Genomic DNA, 19,021 nt, shown 5'->3' on the forward strand with positions numbered 1-19,021 from the left:
AAGGAAGGAAGGAAGGAAGGAAGGAAGGAAGGAAGGAAGGAAGGAAGGAAGGAAGGAAGGAAGGAAGGAAGGGGGAGGGAGGGAGGAAGGGAGGGAGGGAAGAAGGAAGGAAGGAAGGAAGGGAGGGAGGAAGGAAAGGAGGGAGGGAGGAAGGGAGGGAGGGAGGGTGGAAGGAAAGGAGGGAGGGAGGAAGGGAGGGAGGGAGGGAGGAAGGAAGGAAGGAAGGGAAGGAGGGAGGGAGGGAGAGAGAAGACAGTGGGAGAAGGAAAGAGGGAAGAGGAAGGAGGCAAGTATAAAATAGAGGTACAAAGGAAAGAAAAGGAGGAAGAGAGAAAGGGAGGAGAAACAAAGATAAAGCAGCACCAGAGATGAATAGGGAGAAAAGGAGCAGGAAGAAGAAAAGGAGGAAGAAGGAAAAAAGGAAGGAGGAAAGAGAATTAGAAGTAGGAGCTGAAGAACACGAAGGAGAAGGAGGAGAAAGTGGAGGAACATGTATGAAGCAGTGGTTCAGGAAAGGAAGAAGAGACAGAAGAATAGGAGGAAGAAGAAGATGGAGAACAGAGATATAAGAGGAAGGATCAGAAGAGAATGGAAAATGCTTGGAGGAAAAGAGGGAATGAGGAGGAGGAAGGACAAAGGACAAGGGAGGAAAAAGAAGATGGAGGAAGAAAACCCCACACCCCTTTCATTCTCCCCAGGTGAACCCAGCCTGGAGGAAAAGCTATTAAAGGTATCCCAGATGGTACCCCAACCAAGGAGGGGGTGGAGGGAACATTTTCGGAATGGAGCAAAGCTGAGGCTGACTCCTTCCTCCCTCCACCCTGCTCGGGAAGCCCCTGGCTTAAGGATGATGACCCTTAGGGAGGGGGAAGGGCTCGGTTTTATGATAGGAGAAGGAAAGGAGAGGGAGCAGGGGATGGCAGAGAAGTGAGGGTGGGGCCCACTCACCCGCCTCGGGAAACAACCAGCTTCACTTTGACTTTGTAGGACACGATGATTCCCAAGATCTCTTTATTTGTGCCATCCCTCAACCTGCAGTGTTTGGGGAAAAAAACAAGTCATAAAGACAAGAGGTAGGAGAAGGAAGACTATGGAGCCAGAAGCAACGCTGCATTGATGTGGAAGACTGAGCCCCAGGATACTGAGGAATGAGCCCTGAGCCAGAGCCAAGGGCCTGTTCTGTCACTTCGGGGACACTCACTCTACAACCCTGGCTAAGAATGCAGCATCTCAGAGTCAAAAGGGACCAAACCCACACCAAACAAGACATCCTCCCACAGCAACCCTCCTCAGCAGCAGCAGCAGGTTGTGAAAGCACGTCATACACACCGTCTCATTGCATCTTCTCAATAACTCCATGAGCTAGGTACTATTATTATCCTCATTTTACAGGTAGGGAAATTGAGGAAGACAGTGACTAAGTGACAAATGATCACATAGGTGGTAAGCATCTGAGGCAGGTCCTGCCCTCTATCTACTATGCCAGCTACCTAAAGTGGCCCCTGAAGTGACCTCTAGGTAGAGAGGAAACCTTCCATCTAATGGAATAATCCACTCTCCTTTGGATAGCTCTGTGAGGAAGTTTCTCCTAGAGACATAATGATGTCATGAATAGGGCACTGGATTTGCAAGTCTTGAATTAAGTTCAAATCTGACCTCAGATGCTTACTAGCTGTGTGACCCTGGGCAAGTCACTTCACCTCTGTCTGTCTTAGTCTTCTCATGTGTAAAATGAGGAGCTTTTAGACTCAGTGCCTTCTGAGGCCCCTTCCAGTTCTAAATCTATGATTCTTACATGGACCCTCCCTCTTCCTCCCAGCTCCTTCACCTTTTGCTCCTGGTTATGCCCTCGGGGCCACAAACAGAACAAGCCTAGTCCCTTGACACTAAGGATGCTTAGAGGAGGCTGAGCTGGCAGGCCTGGGAAGGCAGAAAACAAGCTGCCAAGGCCAGGGAGGGGAGACATAGGACATGATCCAGTGAAAGCTACTGGGGGAGGGGAATCAGGGGTATCCTCACAGGGTACTAGAAGCCAAGTTGGTGTCTTCATGCTTCAGCTTGCCATCCAAGGCCAGGCCTCGCTTCTCACGGTTGTTGGCCAGGAATGGCGTAAGGGTGTAGACTTTGCAGAACGTTGAACTTGGAGCCACCACGTCACTGGAGAAAACAGAGGTCTATTAAGAAGATTCCCTTCCTCCCATGGCCCAAGCAGACAGGCAGGTAAGCCCAGCTGACCCCCATGCCCCAAGTCTATCTGTCTGTCTCTCCATCACACACACACACACACACACACACACACACACACACACAGAGTCACACTCTCCCTTCCCTATACTAACTGGGGAGGGTGAGAGAGATTTTGAAAGAGAGGCAGGTAGGACAGTAAAAAGGATGCTGGGTTCAAAGTCAAAGGACCTGGGTTCAAACTCTGCTAATCATTACCTGTGTGACACTGGGTAAGTCCCTTAGACTCTCTAGGCCTCAGTGTCATCTGTAAAGTAAGAAGGATGAGCTATACTTACTCTAAATTCCAAGACTATCATTCTCACACTACTAAATCATCCTGTCTCACCCCTGCCTTGGGGGAATGGATATACTTAGTAGTGTTTGGCACATAGCAGGAGTTTAATAAATGCTTTTAATTGCATTGAATTACTCTAAACAAATGACTGACTGATTGATAGACAGCATCAGAGCTGGAAGAGAGCTCAGAAGTCATCTAACCCAACCACCTTCATTTTACAGATAAGGAAACTGAGGCCTAGAGGGAGTAAGTGATTTGCTTAAAGTCATACAAGCATTAAATAGCAGAGTTTGAACTCCAAGCCCGGATTCTCTTGAATCTGAGCATGAGTCCTTTTCACAGCACCAAGCTGGCCTCTCCCTGCCTCCCCTTTCCAGGTAACTTCAGGCATGTTCAGGGAACCAAGATGCCTGGTGTAAGTTGCCTGGGCCCCCCTGAGCAGGCAAGGAGCTCAACGTCCTGGAAGGAAGGTCTTTAAGGTTATTGGTTCTTTCAAATTACATCCTAATTTGTATCATCCACTTTTCAAATAAACTGTCTGCTCCTTTCTGGGTTATTTTGGGGTTGTTGTTTTGTTTAAATCCACTGTTTGGATTATGCTGATCTAACACAAGACATGCTTTTATCATTCACTCTTAAGTATTATCGCTCAGGGCTTTTAAAAATTAACCACACTTTTTTCCATTAACCATTTGCTGTTCTGAATTAGCTGTTTACAAAAAAAAATCATCTAGCTATTTTCACACCAAGAAGCAGCGCGGCACAGAGATTAAGAGGACTAGGGAAATCAAAGAGGCCTAAATTCAAGACCAACCTCAGACACATACAGGCTACAGGGCCCTGTGCAAAGCATTTAAACCTCACAATGCCCTTTTGTTGTTCAGTCATATCCAACTTCTCGTGACCCCATATGGGGTGTTGTTGGCAGAGATACTGGAGTGGTGTGTCATTTCCTTCTCCAGCTCATTTTACAGATAAGGAAACTGAGGCAAACAGGATGAAGTGACTTGCCCAAGGTCACACAGCTACTAAATGTCTGAGGCTGCATTTGAACTCAAGTCTTCCAGACTCTAAGCCACTTTATCTACCATGCCACCTAGCTGCCATCACAGTGCCCAAAGCAATTCATTAAGACTATAAATAGCAGGTAAATCACCAGTCTGCACTGGAGGAGAGAACTTTCACACTCTATGCTGACCAACTTGGAGAGTTATACCAAAGGAATAAGACATTTTTTGCAACATTTATCTTTTAATTATCTGGAATTTTGAATTATTATTAGGAGGTTACTCACTCTTTAATTATCCACTCTCCGATTATCTGCTTTTCAAAAATTATCCTCTGCATATCATATTATCTTTTATTATCTACTGGTTATTTAAGGGATTATCCACTGGTTTTTTTTTTCAATTTATATATGGCATGAGGATTATCTACTGCTGTTATTATCTGATTTGTATGTGGGTGGGGGGTTGGGGGAGTTTGTGCTGATCCCTGGTTTTTTGGGACCTGACCCCCTCCCCTCACCACTGGCATCAAGGGTCAAGGCTGGACATCAGAACCAACATGCTTCCTACCCACCGGAGGTCCCATAGTGCTAACTTACTCAGCCTCCTCCACAGCCACGGGACATTTGTACTGTGCTGTATTGAACAGGCAGATGTCAGCATATTGGCGTACTATGGGCAGAAAGAGAACACATCTTACAAGGAGGAGATCCCAGGGCACTGGATGGGGGAATGCCCAGGGCAACCCTGAAGGCAGGGCCTCAGCAGACCTGAGGACCTATGGCCCACTGACCTATGGGGCAGCTCTCCTTCTCCCAGGGCAGCTGTGATACTGTGATCACCCTATAAATGCCCAAAAGCATCCCACAATCCCTTCTCGCCTCCCTCCCTTGGCCCTTAGAAGCCAAACTCCAGCCAGAATACTCATTCTACTCACACACCCTCCAAGAGCAGCAGCCCATGTTATTAGCACACATGGCCTTAACCATTCACCACTCTGCATTCCCACGGCCTCCCCCTGGACCACTGAACAAGGTGCTATATGAAAGGCTCATATGGAGAATCCTTTAACCACCCCCAGGAAGAGGGTGAAGAAGGCAAAGCTCTCCCTACCAACTTCACCTAGAACTTGCACTCCAAACCCTCATGTGCATAGCTCCCCCCACCACCCCATCCCCCCAGGTACCTGAAATTTTTATCTTCTTCACTGTCTTGTTCGTGTTGTTGGTGACGTGGACATTAACACTGATAGGTTCCCCATGGTAGTAGATCTGGGAGTAGGAGGAGTGGAGAGAAAAGGGTGGAGGAGTTCAATGTAGCCAGGTAGGGGAAAGGAACAAGCATTGGTCGACTTACAAATATGATCTCATTTGACCCGCAGGTGAGGACATATCCCCACATCAGAACTCTGAGTGACTGTTTTTTCTCTATGGGGCTGAATACTCACTACTTCTTTGTTTCTGTCTCTTTCAGTCCAGAAAATTGGCCCCATCAGTAAAGAGAACCACCTTATACCATGATCTCAATGAGCCAGAAGCAGGTGAGGAAGGGAGAAGGGCTAGCTCTCCTTCTGGACTCCCTCTAGTTTGCCTAGAATGAACAGCAGGACTATCCCGGCCTGCACTCCTGAATACTACATCTCTGTTAGCAACCCCATGCTCCCAGGAGGCTCTTCTCTCCCCAGAGCTACCAGACACCTCTGGAAGAGTTTTCCTACAGGCTCTGGGGTGCTGCAGAACCCACCAAGAACTGGGATCATTTCTTCCCCTGACAACAATAATAACAAGACCAAGGTTTCAAACTTTAAGGTTTGCAAAGCATTTTACAAATGTTAGCTCATTTGATACTCACAATAACCCTAGGACAAAGGTGCTTTTATTATCCCTATTTTACAGATGTGGAAAGTGAGGCAGACAGCAGTTAAGTGACTTGCCCAGGGTTACAGAGCTGGTAAGTGTCTGATACTGAATTTGACTCCAGACCCACTGCTCTACCAGAGGGCATGTAGTCTAACCTTTACATAGACGGAAATCCCCTCTCTGACACGCCTCCTTTGATAAAATGTAAGAGGGCAGAGGCTGTTTCAGGTTTTTTCTGAGTTTTTTTTGTTTTGCTTTGTTTTTTTGCTACACACCCAGTTCCTAACAGACAGCTGGTACTCAACAAATTCATGTTGTTTGATTATCCAGACTAAATATTCCCCACTTCCTTTGAATGACCCTGGTTTGGGCTGGTGTTCTGTCCCTTCCCCATCTGCACACCCTCCTCTAGCCACACTTGTAGCCCACACACTGGATATACTTCTCAAAATGGGATCTGACCAGGGCTGAGGCCAGGGAGAGTATCACCTCCCTGGCTCCAGAGGCTGGGCCACTCAGTGTGGCCTATAAGGATCGGTAGCAACCTGCCGTCCCATCAGTTAGGAGCAGAAGACATCTGGGTTTGGCAGCTGGAGGAGTGGATGGTAGACCAGTGTCTGCTAAAGTTAAGCTGTCCACAAGCTGAAATATTCAAGGCCAGACTCAAACGCCACCTCCTGCCTGATTCATTCCTTTATCCCACAGTCAGAAATGAGCCTTCCACAGATCTCAGACAGGACTTGGATTCTTCTCCCTTATACACCCATCTTATTCTATGTTATGTCATTATTATCCATATATGCATTGTGCCACTGCCCCCACCCCAACTATTGGATTGTAAGCTTCATAAAGGCAAAGACTGTGTTTCTCATATCATCTCCTCTCCCCGACACGTATACACACATACACCCCAGTTTCTAGTACAGGACTCTACACATAATAGATGATTCCTATTTATTGAATGAATGAGTGAATAGTAGGCACATAATAGACATATGCTGGTTTGCACTGAATGAATTCAAAGCTTCCTGACTCAAGGGATACCCCTGGACATCTATTTGCCTCTATTGGCCCCAAAGTTAAAGGGAAGCCAAAACCAAAATTGACAAGTTGGGGGGAAGGGCACTACTAATGTCTCCCAGAAATCCCCAAACAACTACTTTCAATGGAGTGTGCTGCCCCTACTTAGTCACAGAACTTTGGGGAAAAAGGAGAAAAATCCCAATCCTTTGGCAGAGCTTGTTGCCCTAATTAACTCCTAGCACATGGCTATGAGAGGAGATACAGTCCCCTTTTCAGTAATGGATGATCCTGAACTATCCGGTCTGAGGAGGGAATTCTCAATATCCTTTTGGAGAGTTTGTTGCCCTTATTCACTCATAACATGCAAGGAAATGAAGGGGGAGAGGAAGGGAGAAAGACTACACACTCATACAAAGCAGAGAATCTAAGATTTGGAAGAAAGCTCAGAGGTCATTTATTCTATCTCTGAATATAGGACCACTTCCCCGCCCCCCCCCCTTCAACATCCTTAACAGTCATCCACCCTCCATTTAAAGATCTCCAGTGATGGGGAGCTCATTACCCCAAGGCAGCCCATTCTATTCTAGAGAGCTCTCCCTGTTAGGAGTTTAGCCCCTTTATACTGAACTGAATCAATCAATCATTCAACAAGTCCTTATTAAGTTTGTGCTAGACCCTAGAGATGAACATAATAAAATAATCCCTACCCTCAAGGAGTTTACATTCTCTCCCCATCCCTCTCCTGCCTTCAACTGGTCCTAGTTGGGCTTTCTGGAGCCAAGCAAAACTAATCTTTCTTCTTTGCAACAAAACTTCAAATATTTGAAGGCAGACAGCCTGTCCCCACAAAAACACATATTTTATTCTTGAGTTCAAAGCTGAATTCTGAGTGATCTCTGTGATCTGCCCTGGAGATGCTGTCCCTCTCTTTCTCCTGCTGGGATTCCCTCCCGCATAAGTCCACCATCCACTCCTCCAGCTGCCAAACCCAGATGTCTTCTGCTCCTAACTGATGGGATGGCAGGCTGCTACCAATCCTCATAGGCCACACTGGAGCCAGCCTCTGGAGCCAGGGAGGTGATACTCTCCCTGGCCTCAGCCCTGGTCAGATCCCATTTTGAAAAGTATGTCCAGTGTGTGGGACACAAGTATGTCTAGAGGACGTTGTGCAGATGGGGAGGGGACAGGACACCAGCCCATACCAGGGCCATTCAAAGGAAGTGGGGAATATTTAGTCTGGATAATCAAACAACATGAACTTGTTGAGCACCAGCTGTCTGTTAGGAACTGGGTGTGCAGCAAAACAACAAAACAAAACAAAAAAACCTCAGAAAAAACCTGAAACAGCCCCTGCCTCTTACATTTTATCAGAAGGAGGCATGTCAGAGAGGGGATTTCCTTCTATGTAAAGGTTAGACTACATGCCCTCTGGTAGAGCAGTGGGTCTGGAATCAGATTCAGCATCAGAATTCCCATGAAAGATCATGGGAAAGTCCTAACTCTGTTATCAATGCTGCCTTCCCTACCCTAGCTCTTCAACCACCCAGAGCCCAATGCTCTTACCTCCTTGTCCAGAGAGGCCTCCAAGTGCAAGGGCTTGTCAGACATCAGAAACTGACGAGTTGTCTCAGCTGTGGGCTGGGGACCAGGCCTCTCCGGGGCATACTGGACCTTCCGAATGACCAGGCGTACAGAATTCCTGAACAAGCCAGGGAGAGGAAAAGACAATGCCACTTGGGAGACTTCCCAAGACTCCCCAACACTTTCCTCTGCTCCAGAACACTCTCTAAGTCCCCATAGAACCCACAGGATCAAGACCAAGATGCTCAGCCTAGCATTAAAGGCCATCCAGGGTCTGAACATACCCTAACTTTCTAGCTTTATCTCCCTTCCATGTACCCTTTCCTTTGGGAACTTTGGACTTCCAAGAACAAACCACATTCCTTTTTCCCCTCTGTTTTTTTGTTCCTACCTTTTTTTGTTCCCCTTTCCCAGAACATTTCCAATTTCCAATTCTCCAAATTCTAGTAGTCTTTCCAGCCTCAATTCAAGGTCTACCTTCTCCAAGAAGCTCTCTCCCTGACCAGGTCGCTACTCTGGGCCTTTCCAGTCCTGACTGTCCCTACCACAAAGTATAGGGCTCATTCCCCACGTTCATTCCAATGAGTCTTAGCTGGATCTCTGTGATCTGCCCTGGAGATGCTGTTCCTCTCTTTCTCCTGCTGGGATTCCCTCCAGCATAAGGCTAAGAACCAGCTGCTAGTGATGGTGGTAATGATAATGGCTCAGTGAGGGGGAGCTGAGGTTCGGGGATGTAAGACTCGGGGCAGAGGATGGAGATTTGGAGATGATATGGGAGACTGAAGCTCAGAAGGGGATGGGAGTCTCAGTGAGGGGTGGGGTGAGGATTCAATGAAGGGAATGGAGGCTCAGGGAGGATATAGGGGAAATGTGGGGATGGGGAATCAGTGAAGGAGAATTCGGGCTCAACGAGGTGGATGAGGCAGCTCAGTGGAGAGGAACAAAGACGGTACGCGGTTCAGTGGAAAGAATAATGATGACTTAGAAATGTGCTGCCCTTACTTATTCATAGAACTTTGGGCAAAAAGGAGAAAAATCAGGACTGGGCTCAAATCTCAGCTCTGCTCCTTCCTTCCTGTACGACCATGGTCTCATTCCTATACAGAGGTCTGTACTGTTTCCTCATCCACAAAATTAGGAGGCCTGGGCTAAATAACCCTCTAAGGCCTCTTTCAGCTCTACCTCAATGTCTCTCCATGATCCTAAGGGGACGGAGAGGTCAGCCAGGGGAAAGGGCTAATTAAGGAGGGGAGGGGATAAAGGCTCGCAGAGGACATAGGGTATTTAGTGATGGAAGGGGGGAAGCCCAAGGAAAACATGACACTCAGTGCCAAGTATGAGGGCTTAATGAGTGAGGGCAAAGGATCCTTTGGTCAGAGGGACAAGTACTCAGCGAGGGGACAACGCTCAGTGAGCAAGCTTTTTCCAGCTGAAACTATTAACAGAATTGCCTGCAATATGAGACATGTCCACCAGATGGCGAAGCTTGTCCATACCACCTGGGTCTCCAGAGTCTATCCTTATGGTCCACCCTGATCCACCCACCTGGGCTACACAGGAGTGTTATTAGTGGCTCATAGGCCCCCATCACCACCCAAACCTTCCCTTCCTTGGCCTTCTGGACGCTATTACTTAACCCTATCACTGATACTGCAATTTCCAGCATGGAGCTCCTGCCTATCCGACTTCCTCTCCTCGATCCATATTGTTCCCTCATGCCAAACCACGTTTGATCCTGACTCTTCTTGGACGTTTCTTCCCTGATCAGCCCCCACCTACCCTCAGTACTGGTTTGTTCATTCCCTGGGGAAAAGGGCCATGTTGCACCTCCTTGGATAAGGTGTTCCCTTAGAGCAGAAGTCCTGTCTTTCCCCTCAGACCAGGGGCTACTAGAATGCTGAGAACATGTCTCCTACCTCCCTCGATTCAGGTGGTGTCAGAGAGATAAACAGAATGCCAAATCCACTAGAAAGCTTCTACTATACATATATATGTGTGTGTGTGTGTGTGTGTGTGTGTGTGTGTGTGTGTGTGTGTGATTTCCTTTTTAGAGTCTCATGTTACAGATTGGGAAAACTGATATTCAGAGGGGATAGTGTTCTCTTTAAAACCACAAGAGCATTTCAGAGATTGATAGAAGATTAGACCCACTTGGTCCCACCTCCTGCCCAACATTACCACCATCACCACTATGTTCACAAAGTTCTGTGCCCTCTCCGAGCCCAGCTTGATTTCCCAATACTCCCTACCCCGCCCCCCACTCCACCCCACCCCACCACCACCACGGCAGGGCTGACAAAGAGGACTCTGGGTCCTGGTTACCGTTTGTGAGTCTTCTCCTCCAGATTTTCTGCACAGAAAGCCTTGACTTCATAATCCACACCACAGGCCTGCAAGAAGATGGGGTACATTGGGGACAAGGTATGCCCCCGGCTATAGGTACAAGGATCCCTCCTACATATGAAGAAACGGTTACTGGGGCAGGACAGGAAAACATGAAGAACCCAAAACCTGGATCAAGAGACCTCAGCTCCAGTCCAATATGTGAGCTGGGTTAATTTACTCTTTCAGACTCAATGTTCTCATCTGTAAAGATTAGATCATCTCTGAGATACCTTCCAGGCTTGACATTCTGTGTTCTGAGAATCCTTCCAGTTCTGACATGCTACATTCTATAAAAAGAATTCCCATTCTTTTAACCTGGGTCCCTTACAGGGTTAACTCCAAGCAGGCCATTTCCATATGGACAGTTTCCATGCCAATTCTACCCCTCAGAGAACCTAGGGCTCACCCAGGGTGAGAACATTCTTACTGCCTAACTTCACTCTGCTGTATTAGACACAGAAATTTCCTGAAACAAATTTCAGGCTACAAAAATCAGCTCTAATGTGCTGGAAAATACAGAAGCTGTCTCATCACCCCTAGGAGATAAGAGGGTTGGTAGTTATTTGACAGATGAAGAAAGTGACAGACCATAAGGGGGGAAAAAGACATTGCTTTCCTTTATTCCCGGGGACTGCAGAAGCCAAACACATAAGGTCAAATTACAGAACCACAGAATACAAAAGTCAGGAGGAACCCTAAAACATAAAACATCTGAATTTGGAAAGACATTAGGGTACTCATTCTCATTGAATGTTGGGATGAAAAGCACAGCATGTCATAGCTAGAAGGGACCTTAGGCCATAGAATGTCAAATACAAGGGACCTTGGGGCACCAAATGTTCCACCTGGAAAAGACTTGAAAATACAGGTCAGAATGGGAAGGGAACTTAAGAGGACATCTAGCATGGCCTCTTCATTTCACAGCTGAAGAAACTGAGGCCTAGGAGAAGGGAGGTGACTTGTCCAACGTCACCCAATTAAAAGCAGGTTCCTTTTCATTCTCAAATACAGGCCACTCATGGCTCTCTGAAGGAAGGCAGGAAGGGGAACAATGGCCCAAATAATACAAACCACTTGATAAATCAAAATGAAACCAGGTCTACTTAACTTTGGAATGGATTATAATAATTTCTGATTATAGCACATCTTGATTTTGTCAGGCTTGGGCTCATATCAGGATAAATCTGCCTTCCCCAATCACTCCTTGGCAGACACAAATGTTGAAGATTTCCTCTCTTCCTTTCTTCTAAATCCCCGAAAATCCCTGGCCTGCCAACCTTCAAGGGTTCAAGAAGTCTTCCTCCACTACCTCAATCTACATGGTCCCCACTCTCTTCTGTAGCAAAACCTCAGAGCCACAGGCCCTCAAAGAGAGCCAGAAGAGACCATGGGGGCACCTAACAGAAGAACAGAAATTCCTTCTGCAGCATGCTCAGCAAAGAATCACCCCCATCTAGCCTCTATTTGAGGACCCTCCCTCCCTGCCCCTGTCCCCAGTGATGAGAAGCTTACCTTATTCTCAAGCAGCCCACTCCCTTTTGTGGGCAGCTCAGATCACCTGAAAGTTTTTCCTCAAGTATATCCAACATCTGCCCCACACATACCCCACCCCACTCCCTCCTTCTCCCCACTGTTCCTAGTTTTTTTTTTCCTCACCCTGGGGCAGAATGAGATAAATCTTCCTTTTCCCTAGGCCAACCCTAAGTCTCTACCCACCCCACATCCCCCTCAACTAAACATGCCCAGCTCCTGGAATCCCAGTTCCTGTGAAATAGCCTCCAGATCCCTCACCATCCCGACTGGCCCAGCCTAGACACTCTCTAGCTTGTCAGCAGCCTTCCTCGCCCAAAACTGAAGACAATGCTCCAAGTTGTGCTCTGGCCAGCACACAAGGCAACAGGGTTGTCACTCCCTCTAGACACACAAACGGCACTTCCCCTCCCTCTAGACACTAGATTCCTATACCTTTAGCCCAGCACCCTATTTTCTTGGGTTTGCTGTTGTGTTGTTCTTTTGGGGGGGTGGGGGGAGGTGTGTGCTATTTTGGTTTTGGCTTCACTTTGCTGACTCATAGAGGATGGAAACCCATGAAAAAGCACCAGGTCTTTTTTCCCATGAACTGCTGTCTACTCATACCTCACTGATCTTTTCCTTGGGCAATTGATTTTAAGATAACAAATGTAATCAAGAAAGCATTTTGTAAATGTTTCACAGAATCATGGAATGGTGGGGGCAGAGAATGCTTCAGACATCCTCCACTTCCTAATCCTAGAATTTCAGTGTCTGAAAGGTTCAAAAAGAGCACTGAGCACCTGAGTATCTGAACAAAAAAAATCTCTCCATTTTCCCCAAAGTGCTCAATCCAGCCTCCACCTGCAACGACCCTCCAGTGATGGGGAGCTCACTACCTTGAATTTCACTTTACTACACCCCGATACTTCATGCTTCATCCTCACAAAGGTCCTGGAGTCTGCTTAAACTACTCCCATCCTTTTCTACCTAGATTGGGTCATCACACTTCCTGTCAGGTCCTTGGGGGAGATGATCAAGAACTCCAATCCCAGAAGCAATGAGCAAAACTGGACTTACCTTCCCTGTGTCCTCGGGCCCTGGCTGTAGTGTCACAGAGCAGGGCAAGTTTGGAGGGATCTGCAGAGAAAAGAGCTCAGGATTAGCAAAGGCTTAAAAGGGCAAGCTCCCCCCACCAGGCCAGGGTTTGACTATTTTCTCTCTGTGGTCGAGGGCCGCATCTCTCCCTCAATCCAGAGAGAGCAAAGGGACAAAATATCTGCCCTCCGTTAGACCAAGATACGGTGGTTCACTCCAACAATGCCCAAAACCAGGCAGACTGGGGAATAAAGACTGTGGTCTTGAGCGGGGTGATGGTGGTGGTGGTGGTAAGGATGGTGACAGTGATATCCCTTCCGAGTCTCTCATCCCCACAGTCTTAACTGAGCTGAATAGGGCACATTCTCACCACTATAAGAGTGTGTACAGTCTGTACAGCTGGATCCCAGGAGGGGCCAGCTTCCATCCACCCAATGCATCAGGAAGAAAGGTGTTAATGGCCCTCAGGCTAATTTTAGGCAGCAGTTACTGAACTCTCACAGAGCTGAATTTCTTCCTCTTCCTTTCCCTCTGGCTCTCCCCTCCCCCACAGAACCCTATGAATTAGAGAGGTGTCATTTCTAGGCTGGTCTGAGCTTGGACAGAATTATACCCATAACACTTTTCTGGTTCCACCCGAGATTTCATATATGAACCTGGACCTACCTTTTCCCCTCTAATGCTTAGTTCTTCATCTATAAAATGTGGCACAGTGAATAGAACACCGGCTCTGGAGTCAGGAGGACATGAGTTCAAATCCAGCCTCAGACACTTAACACAATAACTACCTGTGTGACCTTGGGCAAGTCACTTAACCCCAACTGCCCTCCAAAAAGCAAAAAAATAAAATAAAATGTGGTTGGTCTACTCAGTCTCCAAGATTGCTCCTAACTCTCATAGTATATGCTCTTAGAGGCCCTTATAAATTGAGACACTGTGGGGCATATCTGAAGGTCCCTTCCAATCCTAACATTCTATTGTCTATCCCCAGCTGGGGAACCTACAGCCTCAAGTCCACATGTGGCCCTCTAGGTCCTCAAGCACAGCCTTCAAGGGCACTTAAGGACCTAGAGGGTCAAATGTGGACTTGAAGCAGAAGGGACTCTAGCCCTGGATGCTTTAAGGCTCTGAGCACCAGTGCAGCAAGGGCATGGCCCAAATGACCTCTCATTTCCTCTCCAGCTCTAAATCCACAGATTTATCCATAGCTATCACCTTGGTGTCTTGGGACTTCCTTCCCTCTTCTGTAGAATGAGAGTTGGAGACCCTCCCTAATCTATGACCTAAACGTTTCTGAGCATGCAGCTCAGGATCATTAGCATTTCAGGGCTCTCACACCAACCATCCTGTGGACTCATCTTGAGTTTGTGACCAGTGAAGAAAAGCCCTAGGGTTTTCTTACATGAACTGCTAGCAGTCCAGACATGCCTGTACCCATAGACTTTTGCTTTATGCCTGTTTCATTTGGATTCCTTCCAGCCAATCAAGATCTCCATCCATCGATCCGAATTGTTAGCTGCTTCCTCCCAGTGTTACATTATCTGCAAATCTGCTCTGGGCTCCATCTCTACCTTCACCCAAATCACTGACTAAAAATGGTGACCAGCCCTGAACTGGGTGAGGATGGAGCTCTGGGGTGGTTTCTAAAGACTACCCTCCTTGGGATTATGGGATTTAAAGCCAGGAGAGATCCCAAAGATCAAGTTCAACAATTTAGGTCTTTCTTTTACAGATGAGGTAAATGAGGTCTGGCCTCTGTGTGACCACGAAGATAGTAACAGGGCTAGAATTGGATCTCAGGTCATCTAAATTCAAATTCAGTGTTTCCTCAGTGTGCCCCTTTCCAATACTCCTTGCTGACTGTGAATCATCCAGCCAGTTCTACATCCTTCCCTCCTCTTGCTTCCCCCTTTTCCCCTCCTCCTTTACCTTCATTTTCCTTATCATCCTTATCCTGGCTTTCTTTGAACTTTACAACCATGTCCCCTCTACTGCTGGCCCATCCTGGAGCCCTTGGGGCCTCCTCACCCTGGAAAAGCCTACCACTCCTGTGGCTGGCTCACCCTGGTACTCACCCATTCAACCTGGTGGGCTCACAAGGCCCATCTCTCCTTCCACCTGATTCCCCTAAGCTTCCATTCTGTGGATGGAGAGGCCCAGGTTAACCTAGGGGCAGTTAGGTGGCACAGTGGATTAGAGTGTCTGTCAAGCCTGGGGTGAGACTCATTTCCCTGAGTTCAAATCTGGCCTTGGACACTTACTAGCTGTGTGACCCTGGGTAAGTCATTTAACCCTATTTACCTCAGTTTCCTCATCTATAAAAAGGAGCTGGAGAAGGAAATGGCAAACCACCCCAACATCTTTGCCAAGAAAACCCTAAACAGGGTCATAAAGAATAGGACACAATTGAATAACAAAACCGCCAAGTCAATCTGCCTTTATTTCCCTCCCTGCCCTGTCCTGACTTTCTCTGGCCTTTAAAACCATTTCCCTATGCCAGGCACCTTTATTCCCTCCCTGCCCCTTTGTAGCTTCCTTCTGTGCACTGTTTTCCTTATTAGAATGTAAACCACTTAAAGGTATACGAACTGATGGTTCATATATGAGTCGAGTGAGCAGAACCAGCTAAACAATTTATATAGTAACAGCAAGTTTGTAAGGACAAATACCTTTGAAAGACTTACAAACTCTGATCTGAACAAGCACAGCTCACTCGGTGACTCAAGATGAAATGAAACCTACCTCGTGATAGAAAGGTGATGAGTATAGTTTAAGACATGTTTTTTTTGGATGTGGCCAATGAACGAATTTGTTTTATATGACTATACATGTTTGTAACAGGGGTTTTCTTTTTCTTGCTTTCTCAACTGGGGAATGTGGGAGGAGAAGAATGTGAATCTGAAAATAAGATAAAATTTAATTTAAAACAAATATAAACTCCTTGAGGGCAGGGAATAACTTCCTTTTTGCTTATATTTTTGTCTCCAACATTTAGCACACAGTACCTAACACATAGCATTTAATAAATGCTTATTTGATTCCTTCCTTTCTTTTCTTCCCCTCACCCCCTCCCAACTATCACATCTCTCACCCACAACCCACCATTTCTCTCCCAAAGAGGACCGATGTATGTAAACATCCAGCCCACATTTCTCCATCTTGCCTAACCAGTTAATACACAAGCATATATTAAGAATTTAATATGTGCCTGAAATTGTGCCAAGTCATAGGGATGAAATATGCCTTAACCCTAGTGACCTCACATTCTAACCAGGAAGACACATTTTAAGAAACTCTGTGGAATGCCTTGCTGAAATTTAGAGCTATGATACCTAAGACATTTCCATGATCAGCCAGTCCAGTAACCCTATGTCAAAACAAGAAATGTGGTTAGTTTGACATAATCTGTTCTTAAAGAAACCATGTTGATTCTTGGTAATCACTGCTTTCCTTTCCAAATGCTTAAAAGAGGTAGCTTTTCAAGTAATAGTAACAGTCAAAAAAACAGCAGCAGCTAAAGCTGGACAGCTCTTCACTGCAGTGACTTGTAGTAATTTCATATATCATTTCATTTGAAAGAGACAGAGTCCAGATCTGAAGCTAGACTTTAATGGGCAATAATGGACAACTTCCTAGAGACAGTAAAATCCAGAAAGGAATCTTTGGGGCTGGGAGTGAACCCAGGGATTCCTCACCTCAAAGGTGAAGGGGTAGGCATGCTCTCCCAGTTTCCTGATGAGCCTTTCTTGGAGCCGAGTAAGGGGCCTGTCTTCAGGGGCAGGTGGGAAGGACTGGATGTTAGCCACAAATAGGTCCTTTCGGAAGGTCAGGCCCAACACATCCAGGTCCTCCCGGCCATAGCGGAAGGCGCAGGTCAGAGTCACGTACACTGTGGGGGAAAAGAAAATGACAGGAGTCAGAGAGTGAGTGGGGGCCCTCAGGTAGCAGCAATCACATCTCCATGAATGCCCCTGGTCCATCCCTGGGAATCTAGGAAGATATACAGCAAAGGGGGTCCAAGCTCTATAACATCCTAAGGGTAGCCTCCTTCCCTACAGGGAGGCTAGGTGTGAGAGGCAGGGAGACCATATCCAACTATTCCTTTCCCAAAAGGAGGAATAAGGTAAAGCCTGAGCCTCTGTGTATGGCCTCCTTGTACCTACTGGGAAGGGGAAAAAGGGTCCCCATAATATCCTAGTATTAGATCTTGAGGTCTTTTTTCTCCTTCCAGAAAATTAGCCTGAGATGACAGGGACAGGGGAGTTCAGGAAGTCTTAGGGATGGAAAGTATCTTAGCTCAAGGACCTTGGTAAAAAATAAGAGAGACTGGAGGTACTGGGAGACCTAGGGATCGAAAGTGAAAATGGCTAGGGGGATTTAGAGGGACCTATCTAAACAGGAGAAGGCTAATGGGACTTTTCTGAGACCAGGAAGCTAAAAGAGGGTGGTGTATACAGGAAGTGATATGGGTTCCAGGAAGGAAGGATTAGGGAGGCTGGAATTTGGAGGAGCCTTCTTTCCTTCTTAAACCCTTTCTTTCCATCATACCCCCAGCCTCATGCCACATCTTGGCTCGGGGAGCTTGGTAGGGCTAAAGGAAACTGAGAAAGGCTAAAGAAATTTTATGAAGTATGATGGTGTCCAGAAAGCCCAGAAAGGAGAATACTGACCAAGCTGAGGACCTACTGGGAGATTTGTCTAGGTCAAAGAGTGCTGGTCTGAAATTAATCATTTGGTAGAGGTAGACAAAGTTAGGGGAGGCTAGGGGATTGTAATGGGAATGCAAATTTGGAAGATCTTCCCTGCCCCTAGGTTAAAGTGCACCTGGAGCCTGGGGTGGGAGGCTTGTTTTTCAGTAGATACTTTTTGATTGGCCAGTGGGTCCAAAAGGTTGTTACATTCTCTGAGCCAGGAGAAGGCTATATAAGCCCTGATGTGTAGCTTTGTTTTGGGACTCACTTTGAGAAGTGTTCTGTGATTTGATCTGAATTCTGGGAAGCCGTTGTTGAGAATCCCCCGGCTTTGAAAAACCCAGATGTGGAAACCCAGATGTTGACTGGGTATGGATGTAATGGTTGGACAGTTTGGAAATCTGTCTACTTGATCTGTTTCTGTCTTGATAATTCTGCCTGTATGCTTTGAAGTTCGGGGTGCTGACCTTTTTCCCCTGAACAAGGTAAACAATATATGTCTGACTGATTAAAGTAAGCTTGTTAACCCATTTTGAGTTGCTTTCCTTTAACAAAGCAGATCCAAGAACCTGTGGTAGCTGCAAACCCTGAGGACGCTTGGGGTGCTTGCTGCTACAGGGATGCCAGAGAAGGCTTGAGGAGGCTAAGGCTGGGGGCCCTGTTAGTACTGTGGGGCAGCCCATTGGAAAAGGTTATAGGAAGAGGTCTGGAAGGGTTTAGGGAGGCTGATATTACTACTACTACAATGAATAATAATAATAATTATGCTTCAGATTGTATAGTGCTTTACTATGTAAATGTACTTTACTACAGTGTTTTACATAAGCTATCTCATTTCATTTATTATCCTCATTTTACAGATGAGGAAACTGAGGCCTATCTACACAAGATAAGTTGGGGATGGTCTGAGTTCTAGGAGCACAGTGAAGAGTTACTGTGTAATGACAAATGTAGGGTTGGATTTGTTAGCTGTTTCAAGCTAACAAAGGCTGGAGGGCCCTTAAGGGTTTACTGAGATGGATAAGGTTTACAGTGCCCTTATGGGCTGGCTAAAGCTAGAGAATGGGCATGAGCTTGGGAAGCTTGAAGTTAAAAAAAGCTGGAAGATTCTGGGGGAATCCCTAGGAAATAAGGAAGCTAACAAGGGCTAGCAGAATCAGGTGGGAGAAGACTAGCAATGGTAAAGGGGTCTGAGGTAGGGTTTAAAGGAAATCAAAGATTAGGAGTCCTCCTCAGGGAGGGCTAAGGGAATGGCAAGAGGCAGGTCTGGTCTGAGGGCAGGTCTTGGTTAAGCCTGAATGAGGGAGACTGAGAAAGGCTAGAGTGAAAGGGAATGGGGGAGGA

General features: G+C 46.7%; 1 protein-coding gene across 1 annotated transcript in view; it reads right to left on the bottom strand.

Annotated features, from left to right (window-relative positions):
• Positions 1–19,021, bottom strand: part of ARRB1 (arrestin beta 1) — a 54,821-nt gene that overhangs the window by 16,166 nt on the left and 19,634 nt on the right. The window contains exons 3-10 of the mRNA XM_069070769.1: positions 16,682–16,875; positions 12,969–13,028; positions 10,317–10,384; positions 7,977–8,112; positions 4,718–4,802; positions 4,131–4,203; positions 2,020–2,157; positions 949–1,032 (exon numbers count right to left, since the gene is read on the bottom strand). Of these exons, the coding sequence (XP_068926870.1) occupies positions 949–1,032; positions 2,020–2,157; positions 4,131–4,203; positions 4,718–4,802; positions 7,977–8,112; positions 10,317–10,384; positions 12,969–13,028; positions 16,682–16,875 (838 nt within the window). The remainder of the gene's footprint in view (positions 1–948; positions 1,033–2,019; positions 2,158–4,130; positions 4,204–4,717; positions 4,803–7,976; positions 8,113–10,316; positions 10,385–12,968; positions 13,029–16,681; positions 16,876–19,021) is intronic.

The sequence above is a fragment of the Petaurus breviceps genome, unplaced genomic scaffold, assembly GCF_028583685.1.
Source record: "Petaurus breviceps papuanus isolate PSGF00001 unplaced genomic scaffold, PetGlider_PUasm1.0 90823, whole genome shotgun sequence".
Lineage (NCBI taxonomy): Eukaryota > Metazoa > Chordata > Mammalia > Diprotodontia > Petauridae > Petaurus > Petaurus breviceps.